Raw genomic sequence first — 21,255 nt, 5'->3', positions numbered from 1 at the left:
TATACAAAAATTATCTCAAAATGGATGAAAGACCTAAATGTAAGACCTGAAACTGTAAAACTCCTAGAAAACACAGGGGAAAAGATTCATGACATGGGATTTGGCAATAATTTCTTGAATAAGAGAAAATCACAGGCAAAAAAAGCAAAATATACAAATGGGACTATATCAAACTTAAAAACTTCTACACAGCAGAAGAAACAATCAACAAAAAGGCAACCTAGAGAGCGGGAGAAAATATATGCAAACTGAATGTGAGAAATTAATATTCAGAATATATAAAGAACTACAACTCAACCAGAAAACCAAACAACCCAATTTAAAAATCGGCAAAAGACTTGAATAGACATTTCTCCAAAGGAAATAGAAGTCTTAGCTTAGGATGCTATAACAAAATACTAGACTGGGTGGCTTAAACAACAGACATTTCTTTCTCACAATTCATGGTTCACACCCATACTAATCTCCTTATCAAACGGTTCTTCAGCCACACCCTTCATAATTATCTTCCGAATAGCTTTCTAGTTTTTTGCAATATAGGCAGGGTGAGAATTTTCCAAACGTTTAAATTCTGATTCCTTTTTGCTTAATAATTCCTTCTTTAATTCATTTCTCTCTTCTCAAGTTTTACTATAAGCAGTAAGGAGAAATGAAGCCACCCCTTCAATACTTTGCTTAGAAATCTCCTCAGCTGGGACTTCCCTTGTGGCACAGTGGTTAAGAATCCACCTGCCAATGCAGGGGATATGGGTTCGAGGCCTGGTCCGGGAAGATCCCACGTGCCGCGGCGCAACTAAGCCCACGCTCCAGACCCCGCGAGCCACAACTACTGAGCCTGCACACCACAACTACTGAAGCCTGCGCCCCTAGAGCCAGTGCTCTGCAACAAGAGGAGCCACCTCAATGAGACGCCTGTGCACCACAATGAAGAGTAGCCTCCACTTGCCACAACTAGAGAAAGCCCATGCGCAGCAACGAAGACCGAAAGCAGCCAAAAATTAAAAAATTAATAAATAAATTTGTTAAAAAAATCTCCTCAGCTAAATATTTAATATCATCACTCCCAAGATCTACCTTCCACAAAACACTGGAACATGAATACAATTCAGTCAAATTCTTTGCCACTGTACAACAAGGATCATCTTTTTTGCATCATCTGAAGACATGTTCTTCATTTCTGAGACCTCACCAGAATGGTCTTTACCATCCATACTTCTACCAACATTCTGTTCATGATTATTTATATAATCTCTAAGAAGATGGAAGCTTTCTCTGTATCTCTACTTTTTTCTTTCTGAGTCCTCACCAGAATCAACTTTAAAAGTCCTTTCATGGCAATCTCAGCTTTTTCTAGTATGCACCTCAAAACTCTTCCAGTTACACAGTTCCATGACATTGGCAGTTAGGGCTTCAATATATGAATTTTGGGGAAGACATAAACATTCAGTCCATAACAACATACAAATGGCCAACAAGCATGTGAAAGGGTACTCAATATTATTAATCATTGGGGAAATGCAAATCAAAACCACAATATTACCTCATACCCATTAGGATAATTTCTGTCAATAATAATAATAATAATAATAGTGTTCGTGAGAAAGTGGAGAAAATGGAACTCTTGTACCCTGTTGGTAGAAATGTAGAACAGTGGACTCACTGTAGAAAACAGTATGGAGGTTCCTCAAAAACTTCAATATACGATCCAGCAATCCTACTTCTGGGTATATATCCAAAAAAACTGAAAACAGAACCTCAAATAGATACTTCCATGCCCATGTTAACTGCAACATTATTCATAATAGCCAAGAGGCAGCAGAAACCTGGATGTCCACCAACAGATGAAAGATAAAGAAAATAATGTACATACATACAGTGGAATATTATTCAGCCTTTAAAAGTAAGGAAATCTTGACATATGCTACAACATAGATGAACCTTGAGGACATTATGATAAGCAAAATAAACCAATCGCAAAAAGACAAATACTGCATGATTCCACTGATATGGGGTATCTAAAATAGTCAAAATCTTACAAACAGAAAGAATGGTGGTTGCCAGGAGTTGAAGGAAGGGATAAAGGGGAAGGTGTTTTTCAATGGATACAGAGTTTCAGTTTCACAAGATGGAAATGTCCCTGATATGTTGTACAACAATATCACAAAGTTAACATTATTGTACTGTACACATAAAAGCTGTTAAAGATAGTAAACTTCATACTCTATGTTTTGACCACAATTTAAAAAATAAAAACAACTCAACTAGAAACTCAGTAAGCTTTTGTGGTTGCCAATATTCTGTGTATTGTCACATATCAATATGTCAGGAGGGTGACACATCCCTGAAGCAAATGGAAACTTTATGCTTGGGACTCTCCCAGACCTTGCCCTATGCATCATCTGTCCATTTTGCTGGTTCTGATTTGTATCCTTTGGCAATAGTAAAACTGTAATCACAAGTGTAGTATTTTCCTAAGTTCTGTGAGTCATTCTAGCAAATTACAAAACCTGAGGGGTACTAGGAATTCCCAAACTTGTTGCCAGCTCGTCAGAAGTGAGGGTGACCTGGGGACCCCCAAACTTGAGGCTGATGTCTGAAGTGAGGGCAGTCATGTGGAGGACTGTGCCCTTAACCTGTGAAGTCTGGCTCAATTCTGGTTACTCGGTGTCAGAGCTCACTGCCACAAACACAAAAAATATTTAATAGAAGAATTCACTGTGCGTTTCTGAGACTAAAGAAGAGAACAATGGCAAGCTTAAGTCAAGGGAAATGTTTGAAATTAAAGTCTAATTTTTACTTTCTCTATAAACTTCAAATGAAAAGGTATTCTTCATTTCCCCCTAGAAAGGCAATTCAAAATTATAAGCTTTTAAAGAGATCTAAAGAGAGAGGAAAAAACTCAGATTTAAGAAGAATCTATGAACTACTGTCATGCTATTAAAGTAAAATATAGATAAATGAATCTACTGTCATGCTATTGAAGTAAAATATAAGTAAATTAATCTACAGATAACCCCCAAATACAATTTTATTCAACTGAAAAGATAGAATCAACAAACTTTTAAAGTATTTGAACATTTTATTCTAGTTTTACTGTCCTTTTCTTTTCATATCTACTGATAAGAGAAGCGAAGAGCCACATAAAAGGCAGCACTACTGGGGGAAAAACGTTTCTCACTAAAGTAATGATTAGATCTCCAAGAGTTCGCTATAAGTTAGAGACAAGTCTAAAAAAAATACATATGAAATAATAAATATATAAAAGAAAGTGAACAAGTTCTCTTTGTACTAATTCCCTGACCAACTAGAAAGAAACCCCCAAATTTATAGCCAATTAGTCAGAAGAAAGCTTACATAGGTAAACAAAATAGAGATCAGTTAAAACAATGACTGTAGTTTTGCATATGATCATGACTGCTGAATGAATTGGTGCTTCTGTTTAAATGATTTGGTTTTAACTTTTAAATTTTAGTAATAAGCTTTCAGAACAATTTAAGTTCTAGCAAAGAACTGTAATTTCAAATAAATTAATAATGCTATTTTCACCTTCTTAACCTAAATTCCTCTTTTCCTGTTGGTCTTACAAAAGGTTTTGCCTTAAAGTGGATTTGAATTTAAAATCATATGACAAAGAGGCCACTTAAAATAAGTATGGCAAAAAAAAAAAAAAAAAAAAAAATAAGTATCTCTCTTTAAGAAAAGTATGGAAAATAAAATTTGGAATTCTCACAGCACATTTTATATTTAATCCAAGCAAAGTAAAAAACTGACACAGTTAAACCTACCATTCATTTACAGCAGATTGCAATGTTTTACTAGGAAAATAAAGCAGCAAATGTGATTTGTTAAATCAGATTTGTCTCAGTCCAGAAGTTCCCAACAGGCACTGGGCAAATGTTAAGAAATCTGATTTTTAAAAAGTACCAAAACACAGAATAGGAATTTAAATTGATTTTTTTTTTTGGCATGTCAACCCCATGGTACATATCTGCCCAGGCTTCCGGATGCAATACATACAAAGAATACCAGTAGAGTTTATGATTCATCTTCTGAAAACAGGTAAGCAACAAAAGCAATTTTTAAAGATCAGTTAAGTCCTGGACTTCCCTGGTGGCGCAGTTGTTAAGAATCCGCCTGCCAATTCAGGGGACACGAGTTCAAGCCCTGGTCCGGGAAGATCCCACATGCCGCAGAGCAACTAAGCCCATGCACCACAACTACTGAGCCCACGTACCATACGTGCTCTTCAGCAAGAGAAGCCACCGCAATGAGAAGCCCACACACGGCAACAAAGAGTAGCCCCCGCTCACTGCAACTAGAAAAAGCCTGCACACAGCAACCAAGACCCAACACAGCCAAAAATAAATAAATAAATAGTTTTTTTTTAAAAGCCCACATATTAAAAAAAAAAGATCAGTTAAGTCCTAAGCATATGACTTTAATTCAATCAAAATGGGCTTTTCTTTTTAAATAGCCGACTTATTTTTTGTTGTTTAATAGGAACCTGTCCAGAGGGAATCCCAAAATAGTTCTTTTTACCCCAAAAGTAACACCAACCAACTCCACATTGGCCTAATATGATAGCATCAAAGCACATTACAATGTCTTTGGCCAGACAGTTCAACTGGTACTACTGAATTTTTAGCATGAATTATTACAACTATATATTACTTGTGCAAATGAAATAAAAACATTTTTCCTTAGTAAGGCTCAGAGTTCTCCAAAAATTCAAGTTCTTAAAATGAATTCAAATTTGATCATTTTTCCTAATGCTTTAACATATCTTTAATACAATATTCACTGTGTTATATTCATATCTTTAATAACACATATTCAGTTTGCTACATTTATTCTAATCAAGATGAGCTACTCTGTGCAATATTACAGGACTCATATCGCAAACTGTCCAGACACATATACCTTGTTCCTGGCTATAACAGAAAGTAAAAACATTAATAACTAACAAAATGATAGATGTTGATATATAACATCAATGAAAAGGAAAAGAAAATGTAGTGAAAATAAATGACTTTGTAAAAACATAATTTTTGCAAATATTTGTAATATATAAGGTTATTGTCATGGGATTTCTAAAGTAACTTACAAAACTAAATTCTATCACATAAAGAAACCTACAGAGGTAAAGACATCACTTACGAACAAAACAATGTTCTTTAATCTTATATTCTGGGTGGGTTTTTACTACCATCTAGTGTTATACCTTAAAAAATACTTTCTTATAAAAATTCAAAGTTACAAAAGATATTTTATAATATCACTCAAACATTACAAGAAAACTTAATGAACTGTAAAAAAAAATCACAATATGGAAAATAGCTATTTTTAAAAAAGCTGTTTTATATAAGAAAACATTTTCATGACCCCTTAAAATTTTTGTTACATTACTAATTACGTAATTAGTGATGTTCTACATTAAATCCTGACAAGGGCTACCAAATATGTACCCAGCCTGCTTCAAAAGACAAGCTAGTTACTACACAGATTCAGCTCATAAAAGTTAACCAATGCACTCAAAAAGCCAGATAATTACACCATAAAATCACTGTCAATGCCCCTTCCAAGCCCTAGGTCTATGAAGGAATTTTCTCTTCATGTGATGCCTTAAGTTCACTGCTAACATTCTAAGTTCCATAAAAGAGAGCAGAGCAGAATAAGGTTATGCTCCTTAGAAGCATACTGTTTCCTATTGAATTCCATCCTTGAACTTACCAAGTATCAAATCCTCTTGTGAAACAAACCGCAAACTATCAAAAATACGAAGAGGTTGAAAAAGAAAAAGATGAAGCCAGGGATACACATTCTCTTAGTGGTTCCAGAGATTTTCTCTTTGGTTAGAATATCTTACTGTGCTAGAAATTATTTTCTCAGTCTATGGAATCTAAAGGTGAATCAGAAATTATTTAATCTGCTCTTAGCAAATTAACAATTTGGAAATTCTGTGGATTTTATTTCAGCATGGTTTTGCCTACAGTTTTTATTACCACAATATTATAGTATTAAGTTTGATGGCATTAATCATGTTGGTTTTTAAAAATGGCATAAAAATATTGTTCCCATGACATATACAAATAGATTATGGACCATACCTTTTTAACCCTTCCCATACAAATAGAAATAATAATCAACTTTTGAAATTGAATGTAATAAGATCATCCTAAATGTATCATGTCTACAATTACTCACTTGAAATGACCTTTCCATTGTAATAGCAAAGTAGTATTCTCTCCTGGGATATCTTCGCTCACAAACCAATACTTGATTGCATATTCTGCCCTTTTCTCCTGTTTGCTTGGTAAACAACTTTCTCCCAATCATCTGTGAGGAAACAGCTTTTGCTTCTTCTGGACTAAAATAAGAAAAAGAACTCAAACTCTTTTCTCCTCCAACTGAGAAAAACAAAAGCATATGACAGCCAAAATCTTACCTCATCTAATATTTAAATCTCAGTATTTTTATCAATTCAATAATAAGGGGCATCTTTTACAAATATACATTGTTTTCTTTAATAATGATGTCTGTATGTGTAAAACATAACTTACGAGAAAACTATCTTCACTCCCCCTTTGAGGCCACTTTCAAATGTTCCTTTTCCTCTACCACCAGCTAAAACTTGTGCCTTTATCACAACATCTTTTGAACCTAGAAGAAAAACACTTCTATTAGATACAAAGCATGGAGCAGTATGTAACACACAATATTTTGTTATTAAAAATACATATTAAGCAGTGTTATTAAATGTAGTAAAGTCTCATTTACCCACAATGTCAAAAAAGGAGGCATTCCATGTATATATATTTTCTGATACTGAGGTTTTGTTTGTTGGTTTTTTGTTTTTTTGTTTATTTTTTGTGGTACGTGGGCCTCTCACTGCCGAGGCCTCTCCCGCTGCGGAGCACAGGCTCCAGATGCGCAGGCTCAGCGGCCATGGCTCACGGGCCCAGCCTCTCCACGGCATGTGGGATCCTCCTGGACCGGGGCACGAACCCATGTCCCCTGCATCGGCAGGCGGACTCTCAACCACTGCGCCACCAGGGAAGCCCTTATTTTCTAGATTAGAACACTAAAACATTCACCACCTAAAGACCCACAAACTTAAAAAAATGAGCCACTCATATTAAGCCATTTCTGAAAGCATACTGAAAATAATTTTACCTTTCCCTGATACTTTAAATATCTAGTACTTTGCAAGGTACTAGAAGTACAAAATTGAGGGTCAAATGTCTTCCCAACAATTTCTTCCCTCTATTGATATGTAAACTTACTACACTATGACAATTTGAGTTATAAATGCTGCTTTGAGTAGAAATGACTTTCAGGGAAAGTGCCACTATTGATACCAATTCACATTGTCCCACTAACAGAAAGTCCTGTTAATATACATTCTTGAGCTGTACTGTTGTGAGAGGACTATCAGGAGTTAAGGTATGTTTATCAAAAGATTCTAGAATGTTACACTTCCAAGTCTTTAAAACATTTTTTAAGAAATACTCTGAATTTTTCTTCTTTAACAGGTAAACTGGTCTCTCTCTTTTCTTCCCCTTTCTAACATGCTGAAGAAAATTACCAAACTAGCTGTTTAAGCCTACGTACTACTCTTCATGACCCAGAGCAATACATCTTAGAGGGGCATTCTGTCTCCCGAGACAGGCAGAATTTCAAAGCCTCCTCATGTCGCTTCTCACGGTATTTTGCCCATACTAGCAGTGTAACACCAATATTACATTATGAAAAACAATTAACCTTTGAGGTCAGGGTTAAGGACATTGTCTTATTCGTTGTATCCCTAGCACAAAGCAGTTCCTGGGATATAACCACCACTCCATAAATGTGTATCTGAATAGGCTAAAGATGGGAATTCTACTACTGGGGAAAGGCCACTTTCTAATGCGCATATACCAAGCTGAACGAGAGCTGATCAAGGAGGTAACAAATAGTTTGTGATCAAAGAAATAAGAAATGACCAAAAGTTAATACTTAAACAATTACTACAAAACGTTTAGAAAATTAATGATATAAATGTGTCCACACTGGAAACGTACACTTAAGTCAGAAGACAGCCCTATGAATCAGTCCAGGCAGTTTCTTTTTAAAAAAACCCTCTTTCTCATACTCCACATCCATTCAGTCAGGAAATCATAGTGGTTCCACCTTCAAAATGTATCTAGAATCTTGACCACTCTTCATCACCTCCATTTTAGGCCCTGGTCCCAGCCACCATCACATCTCACCTAGATTACCCTTGTCCCCAAAAGAATATTCTCAAAGCAGCAGCCAAAGTGTACATATAACTCCTCTACTTAAAACCTTGCACTGAATGCCCACTTCACTCAGAGTTAAAGCCACAGTCCCTACAATGGCCTCAAGGCCCTGTGTAATCCCCCAGCACCCTTGCCCTTTGTATCATGCCCTCTTCATTGTTCACTCCACACCAGCAACTCTAATCTTCCTGTTCCTGGGCATGTCCCTCCCTTCCTTTAGGACTTGGCACTGATACTCCCTCTCTCCCTGAATACCCTTCATCCATGTATCCGTTTGGGAAAGGTCCTCATTCCCTTCCAGTTTTTCTTTAAGTCTAAATTGTCCATCAGACTTACCTTAATCACCCTACTTAACACTGCCAACTGCCCACCCATGACCAATCCCCCTTAGCCTGCTCATTTTTTTTCATAGAAGTCATCATCTTCGAACATAACATATAATCTTCCCATGTTTATCATTTTTGTTTTGCTCCCCCACTAAAATTTAGACTCCAGGAGGGCAGAATCTTTGTTATGTTCATTGATGTTTGCAAGGTCCTGGGAGGGTTCCTAGCACATAATATTTTCTGAATGATAAATAAAAGAACATTTAGAAATCAAGAGAATTCTTATGAATCTAGATCTCCCACTGCTCTTGAGAAACACAGAACTGGAAATCCTGGGCCCTGCAACTGGAACTGACCACAAGTGCCTTGTTTACACAAGACATCATTTCAATTTGCCACAGTCCCCACCATTCCCAAGTGCCACAACTAATATCAGATGAAGATTAGAGAAAGTTTAGAAATTTCCTTAAAATAACAATAATTTTCGTACTGAGAAAACAACAGGTAGCCTCAGGGACTATCGCAAATTAGAGAGTTCATGCCCGAACTAAAATGAGCAGCCACTAGTCATTCTACCTGTTTCTGGTTACCTGTCAAGTCAGTTTTCTAGTACTTCAGCAATATTCATTTATCTCCAAAAAGGATACCTATAATCCAAACAGTGTAAATGTAATGTAAAAATGGACAACAGTTAAACTGGTGCTCTGCTGGGCTAAATTCAAACATTCCTATTAATTAAGCTAGGAACTTAACATACTGAGCTATTAAGTAAGAGTAATGAAGCTCTATTTTTTCAAAAACATTTTATAAGACAGAAGGCTCTTCCCTAAAGCATCAATTTTCTTTTTTTAAGAAAATAAAATCTGTAAGGGCACAGATGATTCTTCAAAAATTCCTTCTAAAAAAGCCCTTCACGGGGACTTCCCTGGTGGTCCACCCTGGCCAGGGAACCAGATCCCACATGCATGCCGCAACTAAGAGCTCACATGCCATAACTAAGAAGTCCATGTGCTTCAACTAAGACCTGACACAGCCTAAATAAATAAATAAATAAATAAATAAATAAATAAATAAAAATTTTTTAATAAAATAAAAAAGACCTTCACAACAAAAGAAAAACAAAAACAAAAAAAAGTAATGACATACAATCTCATCAACTATCAAGACAGGGAGAAGAATCAGAAGATAAATCTGAGGACAAATGACTAAAACAAACATTTTATTCAATTCCATTAATTCAGTCAACAGTTACATCTACATACCAGACACTGCGCTGGAGTTGTAGATACAACAATGAGCAAATCAGTCTTGCTAGATTTCGCCCTTTGCTCTAGCCAGACAAGATCGTTTATGGATCCCAAGACTGTCTTTAAAATATATTCACCATCCCTCCTAGCTTTAGTCATTCACAAATGTTGTAAGTATTCCTCATTTACAGTCATCTAATAAAACACTGGAAAAAGGAAAAAGAAGGCAAAGTCCTACTCTATGCCATTAGAAATCTCCCTCTGGGCTGACATTCATTAATTGACACCCTCTGCATGTTTATTCACCCAGAGAGAAATTCTATGTTAACTATACTAGAATCCAAACTATATTTCCACAGTCAATAGGGAAATCATAAGAACTCTGCCAAATGCCTTACTGAAATCATATTTTCTTGTAACTACAAGAAGGAGGTGGGAATCTGCTCTTAGAACTGATCCCAAATTATAACTACTTCATTTCTCTGTGCTTAACAACCATCTCTTTGATAATCCATTCCAGAAACTTCATGATCTTCCAGCTCATCAACCTTCATTTGTGGACTCATATAGTCTTTTAAAATATTGGAATTAGATTCCTTTCTAACCATTCTTCCATCCCTAACTTCAGTTATTCACAACAGGTAAAACTTGCCTCCAGGACAGTGTTTTCCAACTTTTGTCACATCATGACACACACAGAAAATGACAGAATTTGTAGGGAATACTGGGGAAAGAGGTCAGAGCTATTTTGGGAGGAGTTACCAGCTATAGGGCTCAGTGGCCCCAGTCTCCATGTTAACTCAGCTTCTCTTGCCACCCACAAAGACAAGCAACAGTTTGTCACACCTGTAATGCATTTATGCCCTAGTATATTGCTTGATGAGATAAGACTTTTTAAATAAATGGGAATTAACATTTTATAAATTTTGCAGTAACTGAGAAGCAAAAATTAGCCAAAGTCAGCACTTGGAATTGCTAGCTAGATGGAAAGAACCAGGTATATTTCTAGGGCACCTCACATCACACCCTGTGCAATTATATCCCATAATCAATATCTTCTGATATTAATGACTCACCACACACACAAAAAAAAACTGTCTCAACATCCTCAAAGTAGCTAGGAAATACATCTTTTAAAAAGTAGTATTTCTGCTCCTCTAGACTTAAAGGTCCTTATTAGTCACTAATCCCACTCCCATACTACAATCATCATTTGCAGCCTTCTTTGACAAAGACACACTTTCTAGATAAACAAGATACCTTCTGTTCCAAGGAGCTGAAAATCAGAGCTGCCTACCTGCTCCTTACTACTTGTAAGTCCTGGTTCCACAGAATTTGCCAGAAATACTCACAGTTACAGTATATCCTACATATATTAACTATTCCTTTTTCTACAGCTAAAAATCATTAAAGATTTTTACAATGAGTAAAGAAATCAAGAAACGCATCTGAAAAAATCCTACTCGTTTTATGAAAAAGTTTCTACACAAATTATTTTTTTCTGACAAAATAGTGAAATTTGACTAAGTGAGAAAACATATGGAAAACTAATTAAGAAAACCAATTATAATAATTTGGAAACAGAAAAAGAAATACTAGCTTTCACTGACTTCATTAAATCAGGCCCTTTAATCAGTGGTATGAAAAACAGTTTATGCCTTCAGCATTATTAAGAAGGAAAGAACTGGTAAACAAAATATGCATCACTCAAGAGATTAAACTAACAAAATTAAAAGAACAAAGTCAAGGGTCTGAAATTCATCCTTAGGGATAGAAGGGTAGGATAAGAAAACCTTATACTTTCTCAATTACATTTCCAAATTTTCCTTCTTACTTAGCTAGGTCTTCTTTAGAAATTAACATTTAGGTCATACATATTAAGATTGAATCTCAAGAAGGTAGTTAATAAAGTGTCTTTGCAAGAAATACTACAGAAATACTATAAGAAAACATGAGTTTTCTTAAAGTCTTGACCCTTAAGAGCCTCTAACATACATAGCATTTTAAAGGTTAAAATGAGGTACATCTTTTACCATGGACAAGTTCAAACTACAAGTCACCATTAATTAACAAAAATTTCAGCAAAAGTAGTATGAATTTACATAAGGCCTTTGCTGAATAAAAAGAAGCTTGCTTGTAATCTGAATTAAAAGAATTTTTTCTAAACTTTTGACAAAATTCAACAACCATTTATGAAAAAAACCCTCCAGAAAGTAGGCATAGAGGGAACTTAGCTCAACATAGTAAAGGCAATATATGACAAACCCACAGCCAACATCATTCTCAATGGTGAAAAACGGAAACCATTTCCTCTAAGATCAGGAACAAGACAAGGTTGTCCACTCCCACCACTATAGTTCAACATTGTTTTGGAAGTTTCAGCCACAGCAATCAAGAAGAAAAGGAAATAAAAGGAATCCAAATCGGAAAAGAAGAAGTAAAGCTGTCACTGTTTGCAGATGACATGATACTATACATAGAGAATCCTAAAGATGCTACCAGAAAACTACTAGAGCTAATCAATGAATTTGGTAAAGTAGCAGGATACAAAATTAATGCCCAGAAATCTCTTGCATTCCTATACACTAATGACGGAAAACCTGAAAGAGAAATTAAGGAACACTCCCATTTATCACTGCAACAAAAAGAATAAAATACCAAGGAATAAACCTACCTAAGGAGACATGCAGAGAACTGTAAGACACTGATGCATGCAGAGAACTGTAAGACACTGATGAAAGAAATTAAAGATGATACAAGTAGATGGAGAGATATACCATGTTCTTGGACTGGAAGAATCAACATTGTGAAAATGACTATACTACCCAAGCAATCTACAGTTTCAATGCAATCCCTATCAATCCACCAATGACATTTTTCACAGAACTAGAACAAAAAATTTCACAATTTGTATGGAAACACAAAAGACCCCGAATAGCCAAAGCAATCTTGAGAAAGAAAAACGGAGCTGGAGGAATCAGGCTCCCGGACTTCAGACTATACTACAAAGCTACAGTAATCAAGACAGTATGGTACTGGCAAAAAACAGAAATATAGATCAATGGAACAGGATAGAAAGCCCAGAGATAAACCCACACACACACGGTCACCTTATCTTTGATAAAGGAGGCAAGAATATACAATGGAGAAAAGACAGTCTCTTCAATAAGTGGTGCTGGAAAAACTGGACAGCTACGAGTAAAAGAATGAAATCAGAACACTCCCTAACACCATACACAAAAATAAACTCAAAATGGATTAAAGACCTAAATGTAAGGCCAGATACTATAAAACTCTTTGAGGAAAACATAGGCAGAACACTCTATAACATAAATCACAGCAAGATCCTTTTTGACCCACCTCCTAGAGAAATGGAAATAAAAACAAAAATAAACAAATGGGACCTAATGAAACTTAAAAGCTTTTACACAGCAAAGGAAAACATAAACAAGACAAAAAGACAACCTTCAAAATGGGAGAAAATATTTGCAAATGAATCAACTGACAAAGGATTAATCTCCAAAATTTACAAGCAGCTCATGTAGCTCAATATCAAAAAAACAAACAACCCAATCCAAAAATGGGCAGAAGACCTAAATAGACATTTCTCCAAAGAAGATATACAGATTGCCAACAAACACATGAAAGGATGCTCAACATCACTAATCATTAGAGAAATGCAAATCAAAACTACAATGACCTATCACCTCACACCGGTCAGAATGGCCATCATCAAAAAATCTACAAACAATAAATGCTGGCGAGGGTGTGGAGAAAAGGGAACCCTCTTGCACTGTTGGTGGGAATGTAAATTGATACAGCCACTATGGAGAACAGTATGGAGGTTCCTTAGCAAAGTAAAAACAGAACTACCATGCAACCCAGCAATCCCACTACTGGGCATATACCCTGAGAAAACCATAATTCAAAAAGAGTCATGTACCACAATGTTCATTGCAGTACCACTTAAATAGCCAGGACATGGAAGCAACCTAAGTGTCCATCGACAGATAAATGGATAAAGAAGATGTAGCACATATATACAATGGAATACTACTCAGCCATAAAAAGAAACGAAACTGAGTTATTTGTAGTGAGGTGGATGGACCCAGAGACTGTCATACACAGTGAATTAAGTCAGAAAGAGAAAAACAAATCCCATATGCTAACACATATATATGGAATCTTAAAAAAAAAAAAAATGGTTCTGAAGAACCTAGGGGCAGGACAGGAATAAAGTCACAGACATAGAGAATGGACTCGAGGACATGGGGAGGGGGAAGGGTAAGCTGGGACGAAGTGAGATAGTGGCATGGACATACATACACTACCAAATGTAAAACAGATAGGTAGTGGGAAGTGGCTGCATAGCACAGGGGGATCAGCTCGGTGCTTTGTGACCACCTAGAGGGGTGGGATAGGGAGGGCGGGAGGGAGACACAAGAGGGAGGAGATATGGGGATATATGTATATGTATAGCTGATTCACTTTGTTATAAAGCAGAAACTAACATACCATTGTAAAGCAATTATACTCCAATAAAGATGTTAAATAAATAAATTAAGTAAGTAAGTTAAGTATGTATATGCCCTTCAAGCCAGCAGTTTCACTCCTGGGATTCTGTACTAAATAAATAAAACCATCAGTCCTTAAAAAAAAAAAATTGTTTCTCTGATTAACAATAAACAAAACTGTAAATTAAAAATCATGCTTCCTTGACATATTTACACTACCAAATGTAAACAGATAGCCAGTGGGAAGCAGCTGCATCACACAGGGAGAACAGCTCACTGCTTTGTGACCACCTAGAGGGGTGGGATAGGGAGGGTGGGAGGGAGACGCAAGAGGGAGGGGATATGGGGATATATGTATATGTATAGCTGATTCACTTTGTTATACAGCAGAAACTAACACAACATTGTAAAGCAATTATACTCCAATAAAGATGTATAAAAAAAAATCATGCTTCCAAGTCAAGGAAATCAAGGCTACCTCATTCAAAAACATATCATATAATATATGACAACTTTCTGATCTACATGCTCTCACTTTTGAAAGAAAAACCCATTCTAGAAACAAATAAGTACAAATAGAGATGAAGACTTTTACAATTTTAAACAGTTTAAAATGTTCCACATCTTTCTTGAAAAACTAATAAAAGCAAAGTCTCCACCAAAGCACATTTAAAACCATATTAATCAAATGTACATACAGAAGAGATTAATTTTGGTAATCTACATAAAATTGGTGGGATTTTAAATACTACTACTAAGAAAATGCAGTGTATAGCTATTACATTACTCATTACCATGTTCTCTTATTAAATCCTTACAAATATAAAGTGAAGCATACTTTCCAAACTCAAAATTTATTTTTTAATTAAAAGATTAATATAAATTCAAATTAACAAAACCTATTAAGGTTTCTGTTATCAATAAAATAATCTAATAAACATAGGCAACTATTTAATTCATTTAACGATATTAACATTTATTGATTACCTAAGTGTCAGGCCCTCTTCTAAGAGATTGGGATATATCAGTGAACAAAATAAGACAAAGAAATCCTGCTCTTATAGAGCTTACAATCTAATGCTCAACTTCTTTTTTCCCCCTTCTGGCTCTCTATTTTTCATGTCCAAAAAAAAGGACAGGAGAAATACTGGACCTCTCTTTACAATCGCATAAACAGGTAAGATTTTCTGTCACCATTTCCCTGAAGAATCATCACAGCCAGAATTTTCTTCCCCATAGTTGTAACTAAAAACAGGACTTCATAAGTCAGAAAGAGAAAGACAAATACCGTATGCTAACACATATATATGGAATTTAAGAAAAAAAAAATGTCATGAAGAACCTAGGGGTAAGACAGGAATAAAGACACAGACCTACTAGAGAATGGACTTGAGGATATGGGGAGGGGGAAGGGTGATCTGTGACAAAGCAAGAGAGAGGCACGGACATATATACACTACCAAACGTAAGGTAGATAGCTAGTGGGAAGCAGCCGCATAGCGGAGATCAGCTCGGTGCTTTGTGACCGCCTGGAGGGGTGGGATAGGGAGGGTGGGAGGGAGGGAGACACAAGAGGGAAGAGATATGGGAACATACGTATATGTATAACTGATTCACTTTGTTATAAAGCAGAAACTAACACACCATTGTAAAGCAATTATACTCCAATAAAGATGTAAAAAAAAACAGGACTTCAGCTTCCTGAAGCTTTGATTCTTAAGTTATCAGCACTACGGGGCGCAGAATAATCTCATAATAATTTTAGGATTTAACAACAATTTTAGGATTTAACAACAATCATAACAACAATTTTAGGATTTAACAACAATCATAAGTTCCACCTTCTCTTTTACGTTAATAAAACTTATTTTTTAAATATAAAATAAAAGCCAAAAGTTGCTATTAAACCAAAAGTAAAGTTCATATCTTATCAAAGATCCCATGTTGAGATGGCATAAGTTTTTCTTAATTTAGTACCTAATTTTTTGGCAATTGCATAAGCCTCATCTGGTGACTTAGCCACGTGTCCTTTGGGAATGGAGACGCCAGCTTCTTGCAACAATTCCATACTCATGTATTCATGTAGTGAGAGATTCCTTTGCTGTTGCTGCTGTATTTGGAGTCCATGGTTGTTAAATAATCCAGAACTTCCCAGAACCTAGAGAAATTGGGGACATATTTATACAGAGAGTGATTTAGCAGTAATTCTTGTTAAAAACACCTTCTCAAAATACTTTAGAGTACTCTGTTCTTCAAAACTATAACAAAATTGTTATATTAAGACATCAAAATATAATATTCAGAGTAAATTACAACACAAAACTAAGAGCTAATCTACTAGCTAATATCAAATATTACCCTTGTAGTTTAAACTATTTCCTCATCACCTCTAGTCCTTATCTTTTATTTGAGCTTTACTACCGTATCTCTAATGATCTACAGAGCATTTCTACCTCAATGCCAAATTTCGCAGATCTAAAACCAATCTCCTATTTCCACCAAATCAAAAATCCTTCCCATCTTTCTTCTCTCCACCATTCCTCCGGCACCTAACAAATTGCCTGACACTAGAGATAACTGAATGATTTGGTAGCATTAAGCTTTCGTGCATTCAAAGCTCAAACCCCTATTTCATCTGTAGTGCAATTTGTGGTGTGCTGCCCAGATCCTCCCTTGGGACCAAGGCATTCATAGCCCAGCTGCTGGGAGTGTTGGCAGCTGACAGGTCTCAGCTGAGTCCCCTCACTGGAGCCTCCCTGCCTTAAGTCATACCTCCTTTCCCAATGTCAGCCTGCAGCCAATGACTGGCCAATGAGGGTTAAGGGAAGGATGTAAAGACCTGGCACCTCACCCCAATTTGGGACAATTCAGGACCATCCTAGCTGCAGACCTTCCATAGGAAGAGCAGAGGTCCCCAATGCACTGCAACACAGTTCTATGACTCCCTCTATTCAGTCCTCCTTCCTTCACTCTCCCGCAGTTGTTGATCCAGAGATCACTTTCTAGTAAACCTCCTCCATGAAACTCTCCATCTAATAGTCTGCAAATTACAGCTCAGAGAAACAATCTGCAACATCATCTTTAATGCATTCCTTCTAAATGATTCCTTTAACTGGTGTCTCCTTTACAAACCCAGTTCAGGTGTATGTCCTTCACAACTGGACTGCGAAAGCTTCCAAGAAAGAAATGCCCTACAAACTTCCCTTTTTCAATCTACGTAGAACATTCATTCATTCAAAAACTTACTGAGCACCTAGACACTGGAAATACTGAGGTGAACCCAACAAAACCCTTGCACCTAAAGCTTACAATCTAGTGTGTATTTGTGTGTCGGGGGGAGGGGGACGCACAGATAATAAACAAAATACATCAAACAGTAGTAATAAGAGTAAGGAGATAGAAAATAAAAAAATAAGAAGTGCTATTTCATACAGCTGGAGTTTTCCCCACTAAAATATCCCTCAGTAGAGCTGAGTAAGAATTATTTTTTCAAAAAGAAATAAGTAGGAAACAAATAAGATGTACCTCTACCAGCTGAATAAGTCACTGATGAAAGACAGATGAGTATGAGAGCTGTCAGCCTCCGGTGGCAAGGCCACAACAATGAGAACTATTGAAGGAAGGATGCAATCAGGAAGATCTCTAGCACCTATGGTCCCAAAGCTCCACTAAGTCCGAGCCTAGCCCATCATTAACAACACACAGAAACACCTCCCTCCCTTTTTTCAAACTCCTCAATCCTATCAACTTTATATGGCAATATGTAGAACAAATTAAGTGCTATGAAAGCCTTGGAAAACTGCACTGGAATCACACATTTAAGTGTTATCCACCCATACATTCCCATTATCTCCACACAGAATACAGAATACTGAAACGTCGTACATACGAAACAGTATCATAAAAACTGAATTCAAAGAAATCTTATACAAAACAGTCTGATTCTTTTTTTTTTTTTTTTTTGCCATATGTGGGCCTCTCACTGTCGTGGCCTTTCCCGTTGCCGGACGCGCAAGCTCAGCAGCCATGGCTCACGGGCCCAGCCGCTCCGCGGCATGTGGGATCCTCCCGGACCGGGGCACGAACCCGTATCCCCTGCATCGGCAGGCGGACTCTCAACCACTGCGCCACCAGGGAGGCCCCAGTCTGATTCTTAAAGAGAAAAGTCTGCATCAAAATTACCTGGGGATGCCTCTAAAAATGCAGATTCCAGGGTCCCTCTTTCATCTACAAAATCAGAGCCTCTGGACTGGGCCACAAGAAATCTGCACTTGTAAACAGTTATTCAGCTGATTCTTAAGCACACTACAGTTTGAGAACCACTAGTCTAACAAATCAATCACATAGAATAGCAAGCTATTTCTGATTCATCTGGCAAGCTAAAATCCTGGATAACATTTCTCTTGGGTAGCTCAATTCCGTGATTTAGTTTCACTTCAATATTAAAAACCAACAACTTCCCAAACTTCGGTATACATCTACCTTGCGAAATCTCATTCCTGGGTATATACTCAACAGAAGTGAGTGCTTAGTCTACCAAAAGGCATATATAAGAATGCTCATAGCAGGCTTATTCATAATAGACAAAAAAATGGAAATGACTCAATTGCCCATCAATAGAAGAATGGGTAAATTGTAGTATATTAATATAATAGAATACTACAGAGCAAAAAAGAAAAAACCTACTGCTCACAAAACAATGGATTAATCTCACAAATATAATTTTAAGGGAAAGAAGACAGACACAAGAATACATACTTATATGATTTCTTTTTATATAGTTCAGACCCAGTCAGAATTAACATACAGTGATGGAAGTCAGAATAAGTGGTTACCTTCTGTTGGTGAGTATTGGTAAAGACAGTGCCTTCGGAGGGCTAAAAACACTGTATGTATATCTTGATCTGAATGGTGGCTACACCATTATGTACATGGACACGTACATAAAAATTAATCTAGCTACCCACTGAAGTTGTACATAAATTATGCACTTTGCTGTACATAAACTATACCTCAAAATAATAAAAATAAGGGGGAAAGGGGGAGTACCTAGCATAAGCTTGGCGAAAATAGTCATACACTGAAACATTTTTGAATGCTTATATACCAGACACTACCAGGAACACATAAAGAATGAGGCCAACCACAGAGTTCACAGATGTATAAATAAACAGCTGCAACACATATAAGAGCAATCACAGTCACTAGGTGGCACCTAATTAGCTGGACAGACCAGAAAAAAATACAATAGAGGCCTGATCCTAGATTAAAAAAAAAAAAAAAATCTAACATTTATAGAGGACACTTTGGGGACAACTGGGGAAATATGAATCTGACTTATACACTAGATATAAGTATTTCAGCAATTTTAAATTTCCTAAGTATGATAACTATATTGTGGTTATTTAGGAGAATGTCCTTATTCTTAAGAGACATACATTGAAACATCTAAGGGTGAAGAAGTGCCATGATACCTGCAACTTACTTTCAAATGGTTCAGCAAAAATAAATGAATATACTTTAACATACATACATATGTATATAAATTATATGACTGCATATCATATAATTTTTTTAAAGATAAAGCAAATGTGGCATAAAGTTAAATGTAGGTGAAGGCAATATGGGTGTTCAATGTACTGGCTGGAACATACCTATCAGTTTGAAATTTTTCCAAAAAAGGCTGAGGATAAATCCATGATGCAAAACTCTAAGTATAGGGCTTCCCTGGTGGCGCAGTGGTTGAGAGTCCGCCTGCCGATGCAGGGGACACGGGTTCGTGCCCCGGTCCGGGAAGATCCCACATGCCGCGGAGCGGCTGGGCCCGTGAGCCATGGCCGCTGAGCCTGCGCATCCGGAGCCTGTGCTCCGCAACGGGAGAGGCCACGACAGTGAGAGGCCCGCGTACCGCAAAAAAAAAAAGAAAAAGAAAAAACTCTAAGTATATTTTTATGGTTTCTTTCAAATATCTATATCTATTTTCAAATATCTTTATTTACAAAGCATTAGTAGTACTCATATGGTATTGCTGATAGCTTTTTATACCACTTTAAAGTATTTTTTAAATATCTGAAAAATTCTGATAATCCTTTCCTTGCACCACTAGAAGTTGTAACTTGAAATATCAGCTGTGAATTATGCTGGTAATACAAATCACTGCATAATCACAAAGATTCCCACATTTACGTATTTTTCTTTCCTCATATTATCACTTAGAAGACTCCTACTGCCAAAAGGCCACAAATTCCTGGCCAAATTCCTACCCCACCACCTATCCAATCACATACCTAGTTTAAATGATACTTAGTCAAAAGTGGAAAAATGTAGTTACTGGGGAGTATGATTCACAACAAACAAGAAGATACCTTAAATTATTTAACCTGAACTATTTTTACCAAATATACACTGGACAAAAGATACAGAGAAATTAGAAAAGGGTCAGAGAACTAAACAAAATGTTTAAGAGAATTTGCTAAACTCAGTGGGTGACTTTGAACAAGATTCCTTAGTCCCTGCACCTCTACGTCCCCATGTACGAAAGCAAGAGGTTAGACCCAATTTTCACTGCAGCACCATTTACAATAGCCAAGACGTAGAAGCAACCTAAATGTCCATCGAAAGACGAATGGATAAAGATGTGGTACACATATACAATGAAATACTACTCAGCCATAAAAAAGAATGAAATAATGTCATTTGCAGCAACATGGATGGACCTAAAGATTATCATACTAAGTGAAGTCAGTCAGAGAGAGACAAATACCATATCATATCACTTACATGCGGAATCTAAAAAAAAAAAAAAAAAATTGATACAAATGAACTTATTTACAAAACAGAAACAGACTCACAGACACAGAAAACAAACTTATGGTTACCAAAGGGGAAA

The 21,255-nt window shown here is 36.5% G+C and overlaps 1 protein-coding gene across 1 annotated transcript in view; it reads right to left on the bottom strand.

Moving 5' to 3' along the window:
- Positions 1-21,255, bottom strand: part of SUCLA2 (succinate-CoA ligase ADP-forming subunit beta) — a 49,082-nt gene that overhangs the window by 25,413 nt on the left and 2,414 nt on the right. The window contains exons 2-4 of the mRNA XM_007466443.1: positions 16,344-16,524; positions 6,561-6,660; positions 6,205-6,367 (exon numbers count right to left, since the gene is read on the bottom strand). Coding sequence (XP_007466505.1) covers positions 6,205-6,367; positions 6,561-6,660; positions 16,344-16,524 — 444 coding nt within the window. The remainder of the gene's footprint in view (positions 1-6,204; positions 6,368-6,560; positions 6,661-16,343; positions 16,525-21,255) is intronic.

This window comes from Lipotes vexillifer, unplaced genomic scaffold, assembly GCF_000442215.2.
Source record: "Lipotes vexillifer unplaced genomic scaffold, Lipotes_vexillifer_v1.1 scaffold384, whole genome shotgun sequence".
Taxonomy (NCBI): domain Eukaryota; kingdom Metazoa; phylum Chordata; class Mammalia; order Artiodactyla; family Lipotidae; genus Lipotes; species Lipotes vexillifer.
The sequence above is the reverse complement of the archived record's forward strand: the minus strand, read 5'-3'. Positions and strand labels throughout refer to the sequence as shown.